Source organism: Alosa pseudoharengus, unplaced genomic scaffold, assembly GCF_046254945.1.
Source record: "Alosa pseudoharengus isolate Yale_2024_CS ecotype anadromous, Long Island Sound unplaced genomic scaffold, YU_APseudo_1.1 YU_APseudo_1.1_scf_20, whole genome shotgun sequence".
In the NCBI taxonomy this organism is placed as follows: Eukaryota; Metazoa; Chordata; class Actinopteri; order Clupeiformes; family Clupeidae; genus Alosa; species Alosa pseudoharengus.
This window is the reverse complement of record NW_027468664.1, coordinates 17,897,891-17,922,831: the sequence shown is the minus strand read 5'-3', so window position 1 is coordinate 17,922,831 and position 24,941 is coordinate 17,897,891. Positions and strand designations below refer to the sequence as shown.

General features: G+C 43.4%; 2 protein-coding genes across 3 annotated transcripts in view; one reads left to right on the top strand and one right to left on the bottom strand.

The window, feature by feature from the left end:
• Positions 1 to 9: 9 nt before the first annotated feature.
• Positions 10 to 10,813, bottom strand: fam117ba (family with sequence similarity 117 member Ba). The gene is made up of 8 exons (XM_076296756.1): positions 10,743 to 10,813; positions 9,525 to 9,653; positions 8,755 to 8,838; positions 7,956 to 8,069; positions 5,926 to 6,069; positions 4,871 to 5,099; positions 1,632 to 1,752; positions 10 to 1,334 (listed from the first exon to the last, which is right to left on the bottom strand). Exons 1-8 carry the CDS (start codon positions 10,779 to 10,781, stop codon positions 1,040 to 1,042), a joined length of 1,155 nt encoding a protein of 384 aa, XP_076152871.1. The 5' UTR covers positions 10,782 to 10,813; the 3' UTR covers positions 10 to 1,039.
• A 1,389-nt stretch (positions 10,814 to 12,202) lies between these two features.
• The window catches only part of bmpr2a (bone morphogenetic protein receptor, type II a (serine/threonine kinase)), a 27,487-nt gene continuing 14,748 nt past the window's right edge, over positions 12,203 to 24,941 (top strand). For both annotated transcript variants that reach the window (XM_076296751.1, XM_076296750.1), the window contains exons 1-3: positions 12,203 to 13,686; positions 21,193 to 21,375; positions 22,492 to 22,677. In XM_076296751.1, coding sequence (XP_076152866.1) covers positions 13,602 to 13,686; positions 21,193 to 21,375; positions 22,492 to 22,677 — 454 coding nt within the window. In that variant the 5' untranslated portion in view covers positions 12,203 to 13,601. The remainder of the gene's footprint in view (positions 13,687 to 21,192; positions 21,376 to 22,491; positions 22,678 to 24,941) is intronic.

Here is a 24,941-nt window from a genome sequence, read left to right as displayed (position 1 = left end):
TTTTTCAACATACCCCCCTGCATAGCAAAGCCATACAGCTCTGGCAGATAGCTCATCATGACACAGCTATGGTCTGTACATAGTGCAGGTGTGGTTTATGACTGCTACGCAGGGCCTCCACAGACATAAAGCTCTGATGCAGGATCATGCTGTTCTTGCCCGTCCCCGGCTCATATACAAGGCTCAAACGGAAAAAAAAAACCCCATACCACTTCAAAGAGTATTTACATTACATTTATACCTTAGCTTCTCTACCATAGCACCAGGTCCTCTGGCTAACCATAAAAAGTCACATTTAAACACACACTTCAGAGGTTTTAGAATGAACTGAGACATCTGTGTTTCTCTTCACATTGTAGGATGTATGGATGGGATGGATGGACAGAGTGAGAGAGAGAGAAAGGAGGAAAGCAGGAAAAAACAAAGAATTCAGACAGGGTGTCAGGCACATTTTGTTGATTCAGGTCAGCACTTTCAGTGTCTCCTGCTCCCTCTGCCATTTTGCTACGAAATAAGGTCCCCAAGCTGAGACCCGTTTCCTTGGCAACAGAAAAAAAGTTTGTGGTGAAGCGTCAGCTCGGGGTTCTTCAGAACCAGCAGTCAAGGTAAACACTGCTCGGTCGGATAAGAGTTGTAGCGTAACACACACACACACACAATCAAGTAAGGAAATGTGGCGTTTACAAGGCTTCATGGTAAAAGCAATTGCAACCTAATTGAAACTGAGAAAAAAAAATGAAGCATAAAGATGCCACTGTGATGGATATTTGGATCATGGGGTTTGTAATCCTTGACAGACAGGAGGGGTAGTCTTTTCTTTTGCGATCTATGATACATTTTCACATTCAAGTTGAAAAGGGAAACAGAATATTTAGCTCTGTGATGAGGTGTGATGTTTAAGCAAGTCCGGAGGAGCTCTGATAGAAGAGGTGATGATCCACTTGTTTGCTGAATTCCTTTGCCAATTGTTTGTTTTGTTTTGTTTTTCAGAGAGAAAGAGAGAGATGCAGTTCCTCAGTTTGACCACCAGAGGTCTCCCTTAACCTTCTGGCTCCTCTGGGTGTCTGGGCAGACAGTGGGGCTGGTGCAGGGAGCTGGAGCCCCGGGAGAGGCCCAGGGAAGGGGACAGACTGCGTACACCTACCCCGCCCAGGGGCACCAGAGACGGGGAGAGGCTGCGCAGGCCCACCCCGCCACGGAACCCTCGCTCCGGGGTTGGAAGCAAAGGCTTGAGGATGCTCACCAGGCAGAACGCAGAGCCACTTTTGGGGATGAAGTTCACCTTGTTCCTGTCTGGACAGAGGTAAGGAGGAATCTCCTGAAGGGGTCTGGGTCTAGGAGAGAGAAAGAAGAAAGAAGTCGAGACAAACAAAACAAGGTAAGGGAGGTAATCTCACGCAGCCCTGGGGCAATATCTACAGTAAAAAACTCTAACCACATCACAACGAAAGACCCAGGCTTTTTGCCAAGGCTGTTAAAACACTCACTTGCTTTCCTCAGTCACAAACACACACACACACACACACACACACACACACACACACACTGCAGATACACACATGTCTCATAATAACATATTAAAGTGATTTAAAGTGTTGTTATTGTGCAGGAGTGTGCTTCATTGTACTCACTGGGACTCCTCGAAGGCTTTCACCCTCTCGCAGCCCTCGGGCGGCTCACGCTTGAACATGTAGCTGTTGTTGGGCTTGGGGGACGAGGCATACTTGGGGAGCGGAGAGGTGGGGCCCAGGTCTGAGGAGACATAGCAGCGAGGGTTACTGCCTTGAGACCATCTCAGAGGCGCCACTTCATTTTGTTTTACTGTCAGTATTACTTTTAGTGAGCCTGAGGGATTTGAATTTGCTCTGCAGGTCCGTCTGGATTCTGGAAAGGATTCTATTGATGCCCTTTTCCGACCTTACCGTTTTACGACTTTCAGGAGCACAACCAGCTGTGAAATTAAACTAAAATTTGTGCTATAAGGTCCAGGGATGCAAACAGAGGTATGGTCAAAAAGGAGTGAGATTATCGAAGCCCACGCCCCCGCAGGAAATATCATATAATTACATTTTGCCACCACCTCTGCCATCCAGGGCTCACCCTATTCACACAAAAATGTTCTTTATATGAAAATACGCTGTCCCAGTTCCTTGGAAATTCTTAAAAGTAAAGAATACTGAGACAACGCTGGAAAATTTGGCATGTCCCTTTTTTTCAATTTTGAACATTTTGAATTTGTGTTTGGCTGTCTTGACCTCAATCCCTGTTTCAACCTGTAACCCATGGACGGATTATGAACTTTTGGGCCCCTGGGCCCAGATGTATTAAGGGCCCCCCACTTATTGCCATATATGTGGGAGGGGGGGGGTTTAATTTTTCTGATGTGATTTCCTGTATTCTGGTGCATTTTGGGGATGGCCAAAACTAAATTCAATCAGATTCATAGCCTACATCCTGATTTGTTGATATTGAGGCAATGATTCCATGCAAAGGCTTGGGCTTCAGGGCCCCCTGGCCCCGGTAGGCCCGTGCAGTAATCCATCCCTGCTGTAACCAAGACCAGTTCCACTTTGTTTTACAACCCTCATCCACTTTCTTAACTGTTAGTGCCTCACTCTCATCAAATTCTCTCATTCTGCAAATGAAAAGTTGCATATATTAGCCATAGTGTTATCCTAGACCTGACAGTATCATAACAGAGTGCAAAATAGTTCACTTCACTCTGCCCCCTTTCTCAATGCGCCCCAAAAGAACGTTCTTCTGCACGAAAATGTACAGTTAAAATGTATCAACAGTAGTGCGGTCTGTCTGTTAGGATAAGCCCACACATCAGTTTCTCGCCCTTATGTGGTAGGCAGGGCTCTACACTAACATTTCTTTCCAGGAGCACTTGTGTGCCCAAGTTAAAAAATGTAGGAGCACAGACAAAAATTTGGGCGCACAGTCAGTTCTGTACTTAACTTACACATAATCTAACATTACACTCCAGCTAACAGTTAATCATGCCAGTGCACCAATTGCAAATATTAACAATGACTGACAACATTTAGGCTACAGGAAACAGGATTTTAAAGATCAGTGCCTACTTTATTTTCAGTCTGTTCTATTTTCCTACATTTTGTTAATGTAAAATAATATAATACATTGCCATATTTGCATTTAGCCTGTATATCAAGTATCCTGCCAAATGTAGGCTAATTTATTTATTTGTGAATCCATCTGTAGCTAATCCAAATATGCCCATGGTGACCTATCTGACTGCATACTGCCTAATACTACTAAAACAGTCAATTTTCTCTTCCACAAAACCCAACATAGGCTATCAAGGATGTATATTTTTTTTATCCTTTTATTTTTTATTTGAAATATCTGCATTGATGGGGGCAGTAGGCAAACGTTTGGCCTACTTTCGTTTTGCACTTCAGCTTGTATTCGGTGTAAACAAACAAGCATGCGTGGAAGCCTGGAGTTGTCAGTAGCGTTCTACCTTTGAATAAAATGGGAGGGAGTATTACGGGAGGCTACTTTTGTGCCTGTTCGCTACAGCTATATTTTGCATATTGCAGCCAATACGTCAACTGGGCTAAAAGGCATGTTAGGTTACCTTTCCTTCTCTCACTGCATTCTCAGAATCTTATCCTGTTCCTCCTATATCCGATGAATTCGGTGAATCTTTGCATCTTGGCTGGCTAGTCTAACTTTCAGCTTTTTCTGCGCGCTCTTGGATTTGATAGAAGCGACTACTAGCGAGTCACAACGCGAAACTGCTAACGATGATGGGAGGTGTAGTTTTTATGCTGCATTCGCGACGTGATTCTATGGTTTGCACCAGTAATGTTTCTCGATGTTGCGGTGTATTTTTGCGATGTAATGTTTCTCGATGTTGCAGTGTATGTAACGTTAAATCCTTACAGTGAAGTGCTTCCCCTTAGCAGTCAGATAATGGTGCGCAGCCAATGGGATTTTTATGTGCGCAGCTTTTTGATTTAGTGTTGTCTTACACTTCCTATGTTTCATGGACTGTAACGGTAGGCTATGTGTTTATTTAGTCATTTTAATACAGAATTAACTTTGTTGAAATTATAATCAGACACTTCAACCCCCGCCCCCCCCAAAAAAAGAAAAACTCATCGGATCGATCTACACGATTCACACAAGTCCCCCAGACAGCCGTGAAAAAGGCTGCATCCGCCAAAAGTCGCGCCGTTTGCATCCCTGAAGGTCTCACCAAATCGTTTCAGGAGTGCAGCAAACATATCTTTCCTGTAAACGAAGGTATTATGCAGTTGGTTATTCAATTCCAAAGAAAATACGTTCCTGTGGTTTTGGTGGTTCACAATCAAATGTCAATGGGCTCCTGCCCAGACAAAACCTGCAGAGCAAATTCAAATTTGCTAACAGGTTAGTCTGGGTTCCTGCTGTAGTGTTTATTGTTATTCTGCGTCATTAGGCATTTTGGAGTGCTAAAGTAAACAAAAACACAAACAGTCTTGTGTGTGTTTGTGTGAAAGAGATACATTTTCCTTGGGGAAAGTGGTTATGAAAAAACAGGCAACAGGTGCATTATAAAACAAAGGCGTCAGATGATACACAGAGTGACAGCTGAAAGTCCCCCACAAGGTGAAAGCTTATGAGCACAGAGTCAGGATGAGTGTGTGTGTGTGTGTGTGTTTGTGTAAGGGTAGTTGTGTTTTAGATAATTAAGTGCGTATTCGTGGTGTAATACGCATGGTATAATGGTGTAATGAAGTACATTGGATATTATGTGGAAGGCAAAATTCAGAGTAGGCTACCACATACGGTACATTCTCTCTGTGCATTGCCTTATATATACCTGTACCCTTGTGTGCGTTTGGACGCCTCTGCTTACCTTTCTCCTTGCTCTCGCTCAGCGTGTCGTCATCCGGCAGTGGGCTGCTGTCGTTCAGGATGCTCAGGTATGAGGGCGACACCGAGTCCGAGCGGCTGCTGCTGTTGCTGTGGTTACCGCCGGGCCCCAGGCCCCCGCCGGACGGCGTCTGCGTGTCGATGCTGCGGGTGCTGCTGCTTCGCTGGGGGAGGGGCGGCGGGGCACGGTGTCCGTCGGGGACATCCTGAGGCTGGCAGCACACACACCAGACGCAGGTCACCACTCGCACACTACTGCACTATGGGATTACTACTGCACTATGGGATTACTACTGCACTATGGGATTACTACTGGACTATGTGCACACTACTGGACTATGGGATTACTACTGGACTATGGGATTACTACTGGACTATGTGCACACTACTGGACTATGGGATTACTACTGGACTATGGGATTACTACTGCACTATGGGACTACTACTGCACTATGGGATTACTACTGGACTATGGGATTACTACTGGACTATGTGCACACTACTGGACTATGTGCATACCGATGTCCTGGCTAAAGTATCAACCTGTCTCATTCAATCAGGCCTCCTAATCATCCCCCAGTGTGACTGGCATTCATTCATTCCCTCACTCTCCACTGCGAGGTGGCTGCTACACATTGATGTTTGTTGGTTAGCTTGGTTGCCTTCACTGAAAAGGGCTTTGGTGCCCTGAAGAGTGCTGTATAAATGCAATGTGTTGTTGCTTGCCCATTCCCGATGCCGAAAAATTCCAAACTTTTCCCAGACCAATTCCAAACTGATTATTTGTCCTTTAAGGCTGCTACTTTTTGTACCTATCTAAAATAACTGCATTTTTGTTGGGATTACGACCTTGGAACTCTGCTTTTGTTAGCACATTGTCATCTTTTCCGTGTATGTATTGCTAATAAGCAAAACTTCCAGCCTTTTTTAAGACTTTCACCCAAATCTCAACACTCATTGGATATCCATGTGGATGTTTTTGGGTTATGGTACATCTGTGTGTTTGCATGTGTGTAGAGTATGATATTGACCACTCACAACAATGACCTCGTCCCGTTCGCTGGTGTCTCTGATGATGATGCGTTCAATCTCCTGGTTGAGGCCCTCCACGCTGTTCCTGAAGCGAGGGGCGGTGGACTTGGAGATGGGAATTGGGACCAGGATGGTCTTCGGCATCTGAGCCTAGGACGGCAAGGCAGGGAGTGAGCATGGAGAGAGGGAGGGCAGTAGCTAAAGGGCAGTAGCTAAAATACTCTCTTGTCTTTATTCATGGGCAATTCCACGCAAAACTGTCACATCCATAACGCCAACACAATGCCATGGTATTTACTTGGAGTTATGGATGTGGCAGTTTTTCGTGGAATTGCCCACATACAATGAGAATTAAACACTTTGCCCAATTTTCTGCATACACAATAAAATGACACTCATGTTGTAAGGTCACTCAGATAACCATAACATTACTGTGTCTGGTATGCATTTTGTTTGTTTGTTTAGTCTTGTTTGGTATGTTGCTCCCAAACTAGGTCAAGAGATAAGGATACTTTGTGTGTAGGAGAGTCTCCCTCTTGCATGGAAATACCTCCTTGAGATTTGAAGACCATGCAGTTGTTACAGTATTCTTAATTCATAAACATCAATAACACTGAACTGATATGATCAAAGATACGTTCAACTCATAGGACTGTACGTTCACTAACTATTAAAGGCAAATGCTAAACATTCATTCATTCAACCTATATCTATTCCTAGTCCTCAATGAACCTCCGAAGTCCTTCAGTGAAGGCGAGATACACCTGAGAATGCATATACATACATACAAACAAACACACACACACACACACACACACACACACACACTTGGCTGCCACCTAATACCTACACCTGTGTCTGACTCAACAAAACTCTCCCATCCAGCCCAGCACTACTTACTCTCAGCGTGGCGTCTCTAAGGTCCTTTATCTACTGCTGCCTCTCTCTCTCTCTTCTCTCCTCTCTCTCTTCAAGTCAACTCTCTATTTATGCCCTGCGCCTGAGTCTGCCTGCCTGCTTGCCCTCCCCAAACCTCTCTCTCTGCATCCCTCTCTCCCTCCCTTCCTAAAAAGCAGAACTGAACAATGCTGCGCGACTTGTTTTACCTTCTCTATTCTTTTGCATTACATCCTCCTTCAGTTTGTTTCTGGCATGTCAAGCTGTCTTTCTTTGAGATGCGGTATAAGTAGTTAAGCATAATAATCAAACATCTTCAAATACACCCAAAGCTCTTTGTGTTCTATAGGATTGTCTGTTTCAGGATCTCACTTGTTACAGTACTAATACAGTATAGTATTTCTACTGAAATGGTCTGTGTTCATCATTTTCATTCAAATAAACAATGTGCCCATGAGTATGTTAGTAGTAAGTAAGTATGTAAGTAAGTAAAGTTTATTTATACAGTGCATTTTTTTTGGCACAAGGGCAACTCGAAGCGTCATAACATGTCATGTATTTAGAGAGATGGGGGGGCTGTATGCAGGCCACCGGGCCAGGATGGCACACGGTGAACAGGTGATATTAAACCAGGATGGCACATGGTGAACAGGTGATGTTAAACCAGGCCACGCCATCCTCCCTTGGCACCCACGCCCCGTTCCCAGCCCCCTCGGAGAGGAGCGCCTGGCGGAGGAACTGGGCCGGGCCAGGGAGACAGGGAGGAAAAGTGGGGCGTCCTCAAACTCCAGTGGAGGCCTGGGAGACGGCCTACTTCACACACACACACACACACACACACACACGCACACACACTCACACACACGCACACACACACACACACACACAAACGCACATATATGCATGCGTACACACATACACACACTCATGCAGCACTCCCATATTCCTAGAAATATGCATTAGAAAGGACAAAGACTCCCACATGCATTCAATTCCATACACACATGAACAAGAAAGACAAAACAAAAGACAATCTCACACACACACTGATAAGACCTATTGTGTTTGTCATTTCCGGTCGTTTCCAATCGTGCCCATCTGTGATTGGATATCGTGTAACAAGTGGCCTTCATGCTTACCTGTGACTGGATGATTGCAGCATGGTTGCCATTGAAGGGTGACTTGCGGTCCTTGTCTCGGCGATGGCGGCTGCTTCGCTTACTCCTTTGAAGCTGCTGCCGCAATTTAGCGATCTGGGTACAATGGACACAATACAACACATACATAACAAAACAACAGTTATCACCAAAGAACATGTAAGGGACAGCACTTCTGAATGAAATAGTTATCTCTTTGTGTCTCCTAACATGCTACCATAGGTAAGACATCAAATAAAAAGGCTTAAGTATAACTGGCAATCAGGAAGTAGTCACTTCTTTGTTAGATTTCCACTAACACACACTGGCTCAATTAAACCCAATCACATTCTATTCAGTTCAACAAAAGACATTATCTGCTACAAAAAAAATCTAGTTGCCAATTGCTTGCTCTCATGATGAATGAATGAGCTTAAAATTGAATTATATTCTGTGTTCTGTGACACAGTCTATGCAAGTAGGCAGTTACAAACATGAGGCTCACATACGTATATACGTATGATACAGTCTATGCAAGTAGGCAGTTACAAACATGAGGCTCACATACGTATTTAGAGCCATTTCACATACGTATTTAGAGCCCACCCCCCCATCGCCATTGCCAATCGCGTGTAATGGCATTTGGGCTCGCGTTGAGTTACCAACATTTGGACAACTCATTTTGCAACGTGTCAAACCCTCTTTGCGTAACTTGAGGCGTTTGCGTCTGCAATCTGCGCTATCTTGCGTAGGCTATGAGAAGACCCCTGAGGCATGTGCGGGATCCAGTCCCTCGGCTAACCTCCTTCAGCTGGTCTGTACTCCCACAGGAGGCAGAGCGCTTGTGCGAGCCTCTTCTGCGCTCATCTGCCCAGGCCCTGGGGGTCTACAGACAGAGAGAGAGAGAGAGAGAGAGAGAGAGAGAGAGAGAGAGAGAGGGAGGGAGGGAGAGAGAGAGAGACAGAGAGAGGAGGAGAGAGAGAGAGAGAGAGAGAGGGAGAGGAGGAGAGAGAGAGAGAGGGAGAGAGGGAGAGAGAGAGAGAGGAGGAGATTGATAAAAGAATGAGAGGGATAGAAAGAACAAGAGAGGAAGAGAGAAAAAATGATAGAAGAAAAAATGGGTAAAATATGTGTAAGAAATAAGAGAGAGGGTAAGTAAGGTTAGGGAGCTGTGGATGTAAACACGCTTCTGGATGTGAACAGGGGAATAAGCAAAACAAAAGTTGGTTCCCAGGAGAGGTTTACACTGACACTTCGCTTTAGGGATAAATTATATGCCAGTGATGCAACTACCAGCAATATTCTGCGTAAGACTTTAGATGTCTTTTTCCCGCCTCACTCTCTCTCTCTTACACATGAATAGGCACAAATCAGTTTTTTCCCATACTCGACTGTTTTGTTTTTATATGTTGATGTCCCACATTTTGACACAAACATGTATTTACACAATCAACACCACCCCCCCCCCCCACACACACACACACACACACATACAAACAGAAAAATTCACACACACACACACACACATATACAAAAACACACACATACACAAGTGCACATGCCTACACTCACCTGGGTGGCCTTGTCCCTCATGCAGGGGGCGGGATGGAACGGGTTGCTGTGCGGAGGCCAGTTCCCTGATAGGCCAGGGCCAGTGAGGTGGGTGGGGTCTGGGGATCGGTTGATCTTACAGTGCTGCAGCTGAGGGAGGAGTTACAGCAAAGGGGAAGGGATGAAACCAGGAAATAAACAGGTGCAAATTAATCACTACAGTTCAAGATGGCTCACGGAATGAAGGAAACGATAAAAACAGAGAGATTAAGATGGCTGGGTGGTGGGACTGGGACGGAGAGGGGAAGTGAGAAATGAAAATGGCAAATTTTCTCAAATGCCTACAATATTCACCAATTACAATTCAAATCTGATAAAAGGACCAATGATATTGGCAGACACAAACACATGCATATACACAGGACCAGTGGACTTAAGAGCTCGACACAATATGCTGACAGACATCCAGACAGATATTATCCGTCTGATTACCGATTACATGGTTTAATACTAATCTAAATCTAAACTACTAATCTAAATCTAATAGACTGTGGATTATTATGATGATTATAACAATTATTATGACAACATACTTTAGCAAAAACATCAACAATACACATTACTAATATTATTTTTTTTATTATTATTACGATTATTATTATTATTATTATTATTATTATTAGTAGTAGTAGTAGTAGTAGTAAGAGTAGTAATAGTAGCAGTAAATGAGTCACAGTTGTAGTAGTAGCACTCATAATAAGAGTAGTAGTAGTAGTAGTGGTAGTAATAATAGTTAATAATAGTAATAGTAGCAGTAGTAATAGTAGTAGTAGAAGTAATAGCCTAGTAGTAATAATAGTACTAGTAGAGGTAGTAGTAGCTAACAGGATCTTAAGCAGGGCAACTAGTGAGTTTCACTTTTGGCCCTGACTTGAGAGTTCATGTTTACACTTTCCATCTGAAAGATGAAACGTCCATTACAGCCCAGTGGGGTTAATTCCAAACACACAGACTTTATTTAGAACCGTGGGCTGTTTAAGGACCACCTCTACTTCCTCGCTTCTTAAACAGCCCTCTCTTTGCCTAACAATCTCGTTCAATCTCTTCTTTGCCATTTCCTCTCCTTTCGCTTGTTAATGAAAAGGCTTTCATTCTAGAGCCTTATCTCCGTTAAGCCACGGCTCATATTTCTGTGTACACATCTCTCTCTCGCTCTCTCTCTCTCTCTCACTCACTTACTCTCAGGAGAGAGGAGCAGATCACTGATCCAGTTTCCATTCAGTCTCACACAGAATGTGTTACAGGGGGGAGAGAACCTGTTTTGCATTCACATGGAAGACAAGACATGATGTTATGTGATGTGATGACACAGTCAGATGTCATATTTTAACACATCACGTGTTTATCATATAGTCCTCTTGTTGCACACTTCCCCAACCCTAAGTTATATGGTCACCCCAAATGCTCACCATGACAACCAGCCATACATGCAATTTGTTTTGCCTGCAACACTGAATAACGTTACCCCTACCCCCTATTCTAGTCAGCAGGGGAGAAAATCACAGACTGTAAGAATTGATTATCAAGCACATGCATTATGCTAAATAATTCACCTGCATCATCACATATATTATTCCGGGGTCAGCGAGAAACGGCCTTCGTCAAAAGATGTAGGCTGTGCTGCCTTGGCATGGCATCAATTAGCGAGACTACAAAAAAGATGCAGAAAAACAATGGCCTCTCCGTATTTGCCAGCTGGGTGCCTACAGCTCCGTGCCACAAGCATTGCTGCCTTCTAGCACCTGCTCCTTTCGAACGCCTGCACTATACCGCACCCATATACATGCAAAGATAACGGTAGGATCAGGTAAAGAAATAAAAAAGGTGCAATGTCCTCTTAACAAAAACGTTACTGCATATGATACTCAAAACACCAGTGCAGTCATTTTGGCATACGAAACCCATAATCTACTACATTAGGTTAAGCCTATTTAACCATCTGTTGTCCGAAAATGGCGTGAATGTGTGTGTGTGTATGTGTGAGTGAGTGTATAATGAAGCCTAGCCTACCTTTAGAGACGGATGGAGGAAGCTATACCCGTGCGGAAACGAACATTATGCACACCAAAAGCGTGGACCCTTTTGGTCTGTCCAGGGGTTATGGATGCTGAATAAAGTGGAATGAATGCGCTGACTGTCGGCGGGGGGTGTAGGCGATGAATCGTGGTGGCAGATGGAGGGAAGGCAAAAACAAGCGGAAACTGGAAGAGAGGATGCGCGGCGGTTGCTATGGGCGTTGCTGTGATGAGGGGTGGGGGGTGTACTATGCTGCGTCTTGATATTAGCGCTTGTGCTCTCCTGTGTTTTCTTCTGCAGATCTGCGCGAATATGTTGATTAAAAACTCCTTGAAAAATAATCCATTCCCTCCTCAGTTGGTAAAATACATAAACCGGGTGAGGTGAAAACTCAAATGTGTAAAATTAAATTGGTAGCCCTGGAAGGGGTGACACTTCTCCCCTCCCCACAATGACGTTGAACATGCAGTCAGCCAGCCCCTGTGGTCCGTTCCGGACCGGCGCGTGCCGTCGGATCGACGCTGCTGTTGCTGAGGCACTTGGTGCCATCTGTTTTGTGCGAAGGAACGCACTGCAAGAGTTAGTTCACACGGAGGCGCTGTTACACAGTGAAATCATTTCCACCCAAAACAATTTTAAACGCATGTTTTCATAAAAACAATTCGGCAACTAGGCTACCAAATATTTCACAAGAATTCTTGCTGACTGTTTGAGGAAACCTCTAAAACAACCTAGTGTATTCCAATTAACAACTAGAATTCTAACCCTGAAATAATACAAGTATTTCGCCTGAAAATATTTGATTAATAAATAATCGAAAATAAAACAATTACCGGTAGTTAGAATCTTCTCGTTGTTTTTCTGTTTAAAGACATATTAAATAAACCCTGCTTGTATTGCTTATGTCTCTCGTTGGGGGGCGCTTTTGTCCGTGAAACGTTTCACCCACCGACCCCCACATCGAACAATCGGATCTTGGGAGACAATCTGAGGACGACGACGAGGCGTTTCCAGCTGTCTAGTCTCGACCACGACACGGTCACTTCTAAAGCCCCTGTTTGTACAGAGACAGCAGACGGGACCCAGACAAAACATGCTCCTGTGATGAAAACCAACGCTGGGAACCATCCCATATTCCACACTTAAAATGACTCTAGAAAATGGATTAACATTTACAGCTTTACAGTGGATGACGACAAGCAAGATCTGAGACTTTTTTTTTATTTTGTGTTGGTTGCGGGAGGAATAACATTGCTTTTTGCCTGGCGTTAAACAGCGTGAACTCGTCTGGAGGATTAAACCGAACGCAAGCGTAATTTGGCCTGTAATATAGAGGCTTTTACTTAACGTTGGATTTCAGTTTTTGAAATAACTTGGTTAACTTAACTGAATTACTTACTTACAAGCTAGCACAACCAGATGTACTTTTGAAGTAACGTTAGCTAGCTAGCGTTAGGTATAGTTGGCTAATGTTAACGTTGGAGAGAACGCGAAAAAGAAAGTTTCATTGTCGTTTATGCTGTTGGAAAATATACTTATCTTCTTCATCTGCAGTGTAGTCTTACCTCTCTAGCTGGACGTGGACATTTGGCCATGAGCTTTTGGAGAAAGATGAGTTTTATATTTGAAGGCCTCTTGGACGCATGTCAAATCCAAATTTCTATGGACTTGCTTAGTTAGCTGATGTTGGCTAATGATAAGTTAGTCCGACCAAAATACGCCGTTGTACAACACGTCCTATTTTAGCCATGTATTCGGCATGCACTTGTATTCTGCTTTAAGTTAGAAATATTTGATCATATACTATGCGGGAAATGGTGTATAATTGCAGTAACTAGCTGGTAGCAACACATCTTGCTAAATGATCTGCATTAGCTAGCTAGCTAGCAAGTAACGTTATAGAGCTATCTCGACGTTTACGCACAGTTCAGTGATCACACCGGCTAGCGTGTAGACAGTTTTACGTTCGGATAAGGACACATTTTTTACTGCTTTGTATCAAAATCGGCACTTGGAGAAGACATGATGTGGTCTATGGCTGTGGTGGGTCGAATATCGATTCTTGCCACCGGACTTTGCGCCATGGTCCTCCTGAGCCCCGTTGCTGGTGAGTAAAAATCAGCAATCAGATAACGCACATAATGCATTTTTTTAGTGATGTTAGGTATGTCCTGTTGCAACCATTCGTGCACTTAAGTAGCTGTTCTAGTAACTAACGTGAGATTAAAATGGTATGGTTTTGTGTGGCATCAATGGTATGGTGTGTGTCGGGTGTCAGTTGAAATGTATGTGTATTGGTGACAGCTGTCATGTAGTGGTTTTTCATGTAGAAAAAAACAAATAAAACAAATAGGAGACAGTGTTTGTTGAGAATATGTCTGACAGTAGCTGACTACCGACCCCCCTCCCTATCTCTGTCTGTGTGCGTTTGTGTCTGTGTTTGTGTGTATTTGTGCGAAGGCCGATTCTCTGGCACCAGCCACCGAGGTAAAGCCAGGCTTCTGTACAACACAGAGATAAGATAAGGCCATCTGTATGACACCGGGGGCACGACAGAGTGCAAGAACAGGAAAGCACACACAGGAAGAAAGAGAGAGTGTGTGGGCTGGCTGGTGATGGAAAAAAGATGGAAAGGTTTTAATGGACAGGATAGTGGTGGGTGAAAGAGTGATTCTGTCAGTGCTGATGGTTAGTGTGCTCCCACCTGTGCAAGAGCTGCAGACAGGTTGGTAAACTATCATTTGGGTTATTCCAAGTATGTCAGTGGTATCTTAAACTTCGTCATAGAAAAGTTTCAATGCTCAGTCCTCAAAGCCAAAGGGTGGTTCATTTAGGAGGTTTATCAATTACTTACAACTCACCCACGTTTGTCACTAAAACACATATGGCCTTCTTGGAAATAGGCCTTCCCCTGGAATGGTATACCCCAGTTAAAAAGGCATAGCTGGTTTGGGGATTGCTTGAACAGATATTACTGCTAGCTGGAGGGTTTTATTTTGTAGTGGGCCAAATTATTATTAAAGAGCATGTTTAGTTTTCAAGCCTTTTAGTTTCCTCTTGAAATCACCGTCCTCGCTCTCTTTAGATCAGGAGAGTGAGTGAGGGCGGTTGTGGTTGTGAGAGTGGGTGCAGATGTTTGAGTCACACAGATATAGGACACCTTTAAGTTCCAAGATCTGACATCAACCAGCTCAGTGACTCATGAAATCAAAATGAGCCTATGCTACAGGGATGTTGAGGTTTGCTTGAGGTTTTCTTGAGGCACATTACTGTTTCAAGTACATGTATTTGAGAATGTGTCTGAGTCTTACAGACAGTAAGTGAGTAGATGTGGTGTCTGCTGCTGTCATTTCAGTACTGTGACATTCTACACCTCTTCTGTTGTTTTTTTGTTGGAGTGTGGACCTGGTGAATGATGTAAACTGGTGATGAACACAAACAAGGCTAGAACCATTTGGTGCTTGTGTCTGTGTAGTGGTGTGTGAATTGAAGCAAATTGTGTTAAAACCAGGTCTGAGTCATAAAGGTGTGCGTGTGTCGTCAATGGAACTCGTCGATCAGACCCTCTGATTTGGCGAGCCTACCAGGAACATGGAGCCTGGAGAGAACACGATCCATGTTCCACACCGCAGTCTGACTGGAGTAGAGGGTGGGGTGGCGCCTTTAGAGAGCTGTCATTAGCATTCTTAAAAGGTTCTTTTCTTTTCCCCCCCCCTGCAAACACCTCATAAGGAACAATGGGCAGACGTCAGATGAATGCCCGGTAGGCTCGTGGTTGACAAAAAGCATCCTGTAATCTCTCCCTCCTGTCGTGTCCCGAGCACTGATCTACAACAGAGCCGGATGGGAGTTGTTCCCATCACTATTGGGCTATTGCTTTGGCCTTGCGGAAGCAGCTGAGGTTGCTATTGTTGATAGAAAGGAAAAAGCACTGAATTATGTCACTGGCTTGAATCTGCATTAGTAATCTCAGAGTCTGAAAGCAAATTCATCCGTCTACACTAGAAAGTTGTACAGTCTGTTTATGAATTGCCTCGGTGACCGTTAACCTTTTGTTACATGAATAATTCCTGTTGGCCTAAGTGAAAGAATTGGCCTATTTACAGTAGTCCCAGAGGCACATACTTTATGGATAGGATAATAAATATTTTCATCCCCCCTTTTAAGACACCTCTTGAAGTGCCATTTTGCTTCGTCAGAACCACTCAGATGAAACATTAGTTTGTTACCGTGCCCTCCGAAGTCACTTTTCGCTTCAGAATCAGCTCTTCGTGTGATAACCCTGTGGCTGATAGGGTGAGCTAGTGGAAACGAAGGTAGAGCCTCTGTGCCTATTCTAAGGATGCTGTTCTGACCTTTTGACCTTTGATGGCCTGTGCTTAGTGCGTCCATTTCTGTTGTGTGAGGAATTCTTGAGGAATTATTATGGTTATTCCAAAACTAGGAGGTCTACCCCAGTCAGTGTTAGCGAAGTTAAGCCGCTTAAGCCAGCCTATTAGCGTACATGCTCACTTCCATTGTTGTGGTACTCGTATTTTCCCCCAGAATTTTAGTCTTGATTGTTCGCACTTGGCTGTGCAAATGACCCATATCTGTCACCAGAACTAATGGACCTCTGGTCTAACAGGACCCCAGGCGTGCGTTTGCTGAAGCAACATCACGTGCATAAACGGCACGTGTGTGTTTGCATGAACAGCCATTTCTTTCGCAATGAGACAGAAGGCACTGGTTCATTGCTTCAGGGTCTGTTAAGTTTCGCCCGAATGGAAGTGTCATAGCCTACTTAACAGTCTACGGCTCCTGTTTAAAGTAGGCTATCGCACAAATTGAATGAATCTTAAAAGTTCAAGAGAAAAAGAGAAAATCCAAGGCACTCTTCTTTTGCAAAGATATAAAAAGCTTTAATTCAAAATCTAATATGATCAAACTTTAAAAACATGTAAAAACGTGTTGAAGTAAGCTGAGTAGCAATCCATGTGTAGCCATACAAGAAATCTTCTTCACCAAAGAGCACCTTCAACACATATCCTTGAGCTGGCACACTTTGGCCTTTTTATTCTTCAATGTTCACTGTGTGAGACAGTCTAGCATGTGCAAATGTCAGATCTGATTTGAATTTGACATTTTTGAGTCCCCACTCATAATAAATTCATGAATAAATATCATGAACAGGTCAGATCTGTTTCCTGGATGTGCCACTTCCACTCTGTAATATGAATGGTAGATTGACTCTTTATGTATTGGCTGAAATCTGCTGCTGACACTGGCATGAGCCTGGCTCTTTCCAGAACCCGATGATACTCCTACTCTACTCTGAACTCTCGTTGTTTGTTGTTGCTGTTTTTGTTGTTTTTCCTTCCTGTTTTTTCTTTCTGTTGACCAGTAAACAAATAAATAGAAGCAATATCCGGTTTGGTTCCTTTTTAAACCTCCCACACCAAACTAATCTTTTTTTGTGTGTGTGTGTGTGTGAGAGAGAGAGTGTGAGTGTGTGAGAGAGAGAAAGATAAAGATAAATTGTTGTGATAAGAAGACTTTACACCCAGGTGTCTAGGAATGTCAATTGACGTGTTTGTGTCTGTTTGTTAGAACAGGATTACAGAAGTGGGTGTCTACGTTTGTGTGTCACCGTTTTGAATACTTGACATTATGTGGGCGAATTTCTGTCTGGGATTGAGCAGGTGGTGTGTGTGTGTGTGTGTGTGTGCGTGCGTGCGTGCGTGCGTGCGTGCGTGCGTGCATGCGTGTGTGCGTGTGTGCGTACGTAGGTACGTGCGCACACATCTGTGTGTGTGTGTGTGTGTGCGTGCGCGCTTGGGAGTGAGTGACAGACAAGTAGCAATTATACTAACTTGTTCGATGGAATTGCATACATTGCTGCTTGGTTGATTCTGAAGGGTGACTACAATGTGGATTGTCCAGTTTTGACCATGTGCAGTTAACAACCTGTGCTTAACTGAAAGCTGAAACAGGCACTGGGACTGTGTAGGAATTTCATTGTAACACACTCATTGCTTTTATTATTATGTAGCCTAGATTATGTCTTTTGTTTTCACCTTTGAAGTTATATATAAAAAAAAAACCTCCATTCACCCTGTTCAAATAAAACAGTAAATGTCCTCTCGATATATTGTGTTCAGCAGAAAGACATGAACAGATGGACAAACGGATGGTCGGATGGCCAGATTAAGGGGGTAGAGAGTGCTTTGGTGGCTAGTAGGGGGTAGTAGTGGGGGCGGAAAGGGGGGGGGGGGGTTGTCAAATTTATTTTCGGATTGTCAGCAAATCCCTATTTTCAGGTCAGAAGAGACTGTAGAATGTTCTCTGTGTTGTCTGTTTATTTATTTATTTGTTTATTTAATGCGGGGGAAAATCTCAATGTTTTGGAAATTGTACGATTTCGCCCTAATTATATGCGGATGTTCTGCTGATGACGCAGTGGTTGTCTTATCTGGCCGTGGCGTTGGGCGGTGCGACCATGTTGAACGGGAGGCTGCTGGAGTGAGGCAGTGAGCACGCTCAGTAGGGGAAGCAGGACTGGAGGCTCTTTGATCTATGGCGGTGATGTCACTCGGCCTTGCCCCAAAGCCTGCTGGTCGCTGGAGCAGCCAAGCCGTCCCTGAACAAGAGAGACCATGCCAGGGCCTAAAAATTAGCACTCTGTGTAGAGCCAGCTTTGAGTGTGTGTGTGCGTGCGTGCGTGTGCGTGTACGTGTGCGTGTACGTGTGCGTGTGCGTGTGCGTGTGCGTGTGCGTGTGTGTGTGCGTGTGTGTTTAATGGAGGACTCTGAAGTGCTGAATCTGTTGTGTGTACGTGTGTTTCCTCCTAACTGCCAAACCTTAGACCAGAGTCGTTGCTTGTTTGTTTATGGAAGCATATGAATTCTTTGAGGGCGTGCTGTGTGTGTGCACGTCTGCGCAAGCGTGTATGCATGTGCATGTGTTCAGGCTCTAGTTATGGGAGGTTAATTGTAAGTTTCAGAGCAACAAGGTTCTTTAAGATGGCTAGGTTTAGATGCACTATCTTCTGAACTGTCTTGTCAGTGTTGCCTTTATGTTCTGTCCCCCGCCCCTTGCTCGTTCTCTCTCTCTCTCTCTTTTTTTCTCTATCCCCCTCTCTCTCCATCTTCCTCCGCCCTATCTGTGTACTCCATCAACATGTAAAAATGCCCTCGGGGTGGCCGGCAGTTGGGCCGACTGACCAGTGCCTCATTATCTTTATTTAACTCTCTCCCCGAGTGGCCCTCTGAGATGGGCTTGGGTGCCACTTACAAAGTTACATGTGTGCGTGTGTGTGTGTTTGCGTGTGTTTGTGAATGATGGAGAGAAAAATGCAGATAAACTGAAAGAGAGGGAAGCATTTCCTGTGGGTGTATACATGGGAAATTTGCCTGTATTTGTGTAGCTGTCCGTACGGTCCACTCTCCAATTGCTTTGGGTAGCCATAGTATGCAAGTTGGAAGTAGTGTTTGTTATGAGCAGGGGAGGGAAAAGACACCCCATCCAAAAAGGAATCCACACACAGACACAAGACGGGCAGAGAAAATTGGAGATGTTTGAGCCACAGTAAACAGATTTCTGCAGTGAGGCCAGATACAGACTCAAGATTCAATTCAGTTCAAGTGAATTCAATTCAACCTTATTTATATCGTGCCGTTAACAATAGAAATTATCTCAACACACTTAACTGAGCTCCAAGCCTGAAACTCCTAGAGCGAGTGCTAAGGCAGTACTAGGCTACGTTATGTTGTTGGACGGCCAATTCTGCACCACAGACCATGCAGGAGTTGGACTGAGAGCCTGTGGTGTTCAGTTATATAGTCTTTCTCTCTCTAGACTCTCAGTCTCGTCCTTAATGTTTCTACTCTACATGTCGGCTAAGCCCTGTTTGTACTGCAGGGCCTTCAGATGCTGAGAGCAGGGCTGTGCAGTTGTTGATTTAAATGTGTTATTTTTGGCTACCAGTGATGACAAAAAACAGTATGAAAACAATAATTATTTTTGCAACACTGCATTTTGGAATGTTCTGGAAAGCCACTATTAAAAGACAAGCTTATTTCAATAAAATGTCATTAATTCAGGATGTTTCCGGAGTCAGTGGGTAATCGTGATAAATAATTGTGATTTCATTTATTGACCAAAGTAATCATGAAATACATGTAAGAGCACATATGAATGCACACACACACCCGATTGCCATAATCGAGCTCTTGTTGCGAGTGTTGTTGTTGTTGTTGTTGTTGTTGTGTGTGTGTGTGTGTGTGTGTGTGTGTGTGTGTGTGTGTGTGTGTGTGTGTGTGTGTGTGTGTGTGTGTGTGTGTGTGTGCGCGTGTGTGTTGTCATAAGTTCTCTGAGTAATTTGGTCACCTCAATTGACAGTGATCGTAACAAACTTAGCAGAGAATGCGCTAGTTGCAATTTCGACATGGTTCATGATGCTACCGACTGCAGGAGCACACACACATGCAACCCAAAACTGCTTGAGTGGCCTGTGCACAGGGGAGGGGTGTGTGGTGCTTAAAGAAGCAGCGTGAATCAGTGAGCAGAGTTGAAATTGTATGTATTTCCAAAAAGCCCATTTCTTAACGGATTGTGGCAAGATAGTTGTTTTTTTCTCGATTATACTATTTTTGTGATTTGTTTGGAGCCAAAATTGAGATTGAAATTAAATTTAAATTTGATTAATTGCACAGCCCTACAACTTTCTATCCCCCTTTCATTTCAGAGCCCTCTTTCCCCCACTCTCTTTAATCATTTCTCTCTCTATCGTTCCTAAGCAACACAAACGGGTTTGTCAATTGAATACGCTCGCGTTGCGCTTTGAAAGTTGAACCAAGTTCAACCAGTGTTTCCCATACATTGACTTATTTGTGGCGGCCTACCACAATATCAACATTGACCACCACACAATGATTTTCCAGGTTGTACTAAATTGTGCTTAAATCTGGTTAGTATCATAACCACGCTGTGCTAATTTGTTAAAAACTGTTGCATTCAAATTAATTTTGCAAACCAACCACCACAAATGGAATTCACTTCTGTGGGAAACACTGTCAACGCTTAGCTTGTTCAAAGCTAGCGTTATGCCAGCGTTGCCACCGTTTTGCTGCTGAACCATAGAGAACAATAGGAAACCTGCCGCTTGCCGCTGGCTAATGTGATCCCCGCCTAATGGCAAATTAGCCAGTGCTGGTACGAGGTTATCTATGGAGCAGGGGAGGCTGTGAAGTTGAACTCAGACGGCAGGCAGATGTTTTTATTTTAATCAGATGATGTGATGTTTGTGCTTATACATTATAATATTGTGTGCACTATCATGTGTATATTGTACAAAAAACATAAGACCTACCTCTAATGTAATATAATGTAATGTAGTGTAAGGTAATGTAATGTAATAGAAATGTACTGTAATGTAGTCTTATATGTATAATGTGTACTGTTATGTGTCTCATGGTGTAGTGATGTGGAGATGTCAGGCACTGGTCTACAGTATGTAAGGAATAATAAACTCTAAATCTATAAATAATCTCTCTCTTTCTTTCTCTCTCTCTCTCTCTCTGCCTGCTTCTGTCTGTCCTTCTCTCTGTGCCCCCCCCCACCCCCCCGTCTGCAGCGGCTCAGAGCGAGGAGAGGGAGTGTGCATTTGCGGAGAAGCAGCAGGACCTGGCAGGCCGCATCGGTGTGAGCGCGGAGGGCCGGGTCTTCTTGGAGAACTCCACCGTCCGCTGCAGCTCCGGCGCCCAGTGCTACGGCCTCTGGGAGAGGAACCAGAATGGTGTACGTCTAGTCAAGCAAGGTAGGTGCACACACACACACACACAGTACACACTAACACACACTCAGACACACATGCAGCTGCAGCCAGACATACACACACACACACACTAGGGGTGGCACAGTTCACAAAACCCATGGTTCGGTTTGTATTACGGTTTTAAGGTCATGGTTTTCGGCTCTGTACAGTTCTTATTGTTATTTTTTCTTTTAATCTTAAAACACTTCAGAAATATCATACTTCAGCACATAGTGTATAGCTTAATTATCCACCATTTAGGCCACAGTTTTAAAAGCAGTTATATCATGTAATCATGCACAAACGGTAAGAATCCATCTCTGAGGAAAGGTGAGATTTTGATACAGTAAGAGTGAAGACCTTGAAGATTTCAACATGCTTTCCATTTATTTGGCAAAAAAGTAGAATGTGTTATTGCCATCTACAGGAACTTTTGTACCTTTTTAGCACATGAAGATTGAATGAAATATTACGGAATATTTTATTTCTACACATAGCGTAGCCTACCCGAACCATGCAATCTTAGCTTCTAGGCTACCACATAACAGTGAACAGCCCTGTAAATGCACATTTTCTCTCCTGTCTCTGCCGAATTTGAATGCCTCTCAACAGGGCTCTTTGCTCTCTGAAACTGAACGTTAGATCTTCCATGTGAGGAAGACCCAACACACATTTGAATGATATTTGGAGTCAGTGGCGTGCTCAGTCCTCTTTGTTCTTTCATATGTTTTGTCGTTGGGTGCTCTTTGGTCCAAGGTAAGTAGTTTCCTATGAGAAGACCTGTGACCAAGGCACTCCGGAAGATAAAAATGTCTTTAATACAAATTGGACATGTCCAAAAAGGACCTAAAAATGCCCATGCGTAGCGTAGCTTGGGCCTTCTTCAGGGCATCACACATTTGAATGATGTTTCATTTTCGAGGGCTTTTAAGATCTGGGGTTATTACCTACAGTAAACTTGTGCGCCGCTGGTGCAACCTCCGATTCTACGCAATGCACAATGCACACACATACAGGCACTCCCACACTGCCCTGCTCAGATATTGTGGGTTCAGACTAGTCCTCATTGTGCTGATCTCATGTCTCGTCCCGCTCTCACACCTCTCCCTTCACCCTCAGGTTGCTGGACATACAACAGCCAGCATCCGGACTGTGATGACGACCGCTGCCTGGTAACCACGGCCCCGTCGCTAATGCAGAACGGCAGCTCTAGCTACAGGTTCTGCTGCTGCAACCGAGACATGTGCAACGTCAACTTCACAGAGGACTTCCCCGAGCCCACCCCCACCACTGTTCAGCCCTTCCGTAAGTGTGAGTGTGAGTGTGGACAGAGAGTGTGTGTGTTTATGTAGGATAGCTTAATCTCAGTTGATTTAAAACCGCTGTATGTAAGGGATCTAGATTTAGAACGAAACAGCTGAAATCGAGCTTGTGCTGTTTGAGCTAAGCATACAGTATGTGTGTTTAGTGTATCAGTATAAAATATTGAGGATGCAAATGGACTCAGATGTTTGTGGCGTCGGTGTTGCCGGAGTGTTATGGAAATCATGTGCTGGAGCTCTCTTGAGTAACACAAGGCTGTGGTGGGCAGTAGGGGTGTGAATCTCTCATGTAAAAGACGATACGATTCACATCTAGATACATGGGCACGATTCGATACAAGAAAAGATACATGTTCATAAAAAATGATTCAGTACGATTCGATGCGATTCGATGCAGTTCGATGCAGTTGAAGAATGGAAAGCATTCTGAAAGATTTTTTTATCATTTGCTTAAGGTGCACATTCATTTTATATTATCAATTATCATGGTCATGTCAATTAGGCAAATACAAATGTGTGAATATGATTATCTAAACTGAGGTTTGTATCATATACTATATTGAAATGAAAAAAAGAATAGTCATTTCAGCCAAACAAAGCAGCCAAATACAACATAAAAATACATTTTTATAGACTTTATAGATTTTCTAGAGTTATATCTGATTGTTTTCAATGAGCTGTAGCCTATTGTTGAGGTAAGACAATACCAAAATAAAATCAAGTCTGAGTGAATATGAGCAAAATAATAATAATTTGTAGCCTAAATCGTTTTAGCAGCAAGGGTCAAATTATTCTTTAACTTTAAGGAAATCCCTTCATCAAACGTAAGGCTACTCTACAGACTATCGTTGCCGTTTAGGAATGCTATAGTAAGTGTTTAATTTCGCGCTAGATTTTGACAAACAAAAGAGTAAAAACTGTCAAACACCGACAGAGTGCGAGTTGTCACATGCTTAAGTTGCAGTAGATGTATGGGTAATGAAGTTCTTTGACTACTTTGGGCAATGAGTGTAGCCCAAAACGAACTTCATTACCCACAAATCCGTGCCACGTGTAGTTTCAAAACAGGAAGTGGGATGAACGCGCTGCTTGCAACGTAAATCAGAGTCTAAGCGAGCAGAAAAGGTTATGAACCGATTCAGGGCTCTACACTAACATTTTTTTCCAGGAGCACTTGTGCCCCCAAGTTAAAAAATTTAGGAGCACAGACAAAAATTTGGGAGCACAGTCAGTTCTGTACTTAACTTACACATAATCTAACATTACACTGCAGCTAACAGTTAAACATGCTAGTGCACCAATTGCGAATATTAAGAATGACTGACAACATTTAGGCTACAGGAAACAGAATTTTAAAGATCAGTGCCTACTTTATTTTCAGTCTGTTTTATTTTCCTACATTTTGTTAATGTAAAATAATATAATACATTGCCATATTTGCATTTAGCCTGTATATCAAGTATCCTGCCAAATGTAGGCTAATTTATTTATTTGTGAATCCACCTGTAGCTAATCCAAATATGCCCATGTGACCTATCTGACTGCATACTGCCTAATACTACTACTAAAACAGTAAATTTTCTCTTCCACAAAACATAGTCTAATCAAGGATATATATATATTTTTATACTTTTATTTTTTTATTTGAAATATCTGCATTGATGGGGGCAGTAGCCAAACGTTAGGCCTACACTCGTTTTGCACTTAAGCTTGTATTCGGTGTAAACAAACAAGCATGCGTGGAAGCCTGGAGTTGTCAGTAGCGTTCTACCTTTGAATAAAATGGGAGTATTACGGGAAGCTACTTTTATGCCTGTTCGCTACAGCTATATTTTGCATATTGCAGCCAATACGTCAACTGGGCTAAAAAGCATGTTAGGTTACCTTTCCTTCTCTCACTGCATTCTCAGAATATTATCCTGTTCCTCCTATATCCGATTAATTCGGTGGATAGAAGGCGGAAGAACTAATTTCTTCAATCTTTTCATCTTGGCTGGCTAGTCTAACTTTCCGCTTTCTCTGCGCGCTCATGGATTTCATAGAAGCGACTACTACTATCGAGTCCCAACGCGAAACTGCTAACGTTGATGGGAGGTGTAGTTTTATGCTGCATTCGCGACGTGATTCTATGGTTTACACCAGTGCTGTTTCTCGATGTTGCGGTGTATTTTGTAGACAAACATTGACATGGTTAGAAGTCATTCGCACCAGTGCGCCTAAATATTTGGTAACACTTTATAATAACTA

What these genes read in the sequence shown, in the direction of transcription:
- fam117ba (XM_076296756.1), bottom strand. Translation starts at nt 10,781, where the DNA reads ATGGAAACTGGATCAGTGATCTGCTCCTCTCTCCTGAGA. An exon ending in TCTGCTCCTCTCTCCTGAGA is followed by an intron (nt 9,654 to 10,742) that starts GTAAGTGAGTGA and finishes CTCCTCCCTCAG; the next exon opens with CTGCAGCACTGTAAGATCAA. An exon ending in GTACAGACCAGCTGAAGGAG is followed by an intron (nt 8,070 to 8,754) that starts GTTAGCCGAGGG and finishes CATTGTACCCAG; the next exon opens with ATCGCTAAATTGCGGCAGCA.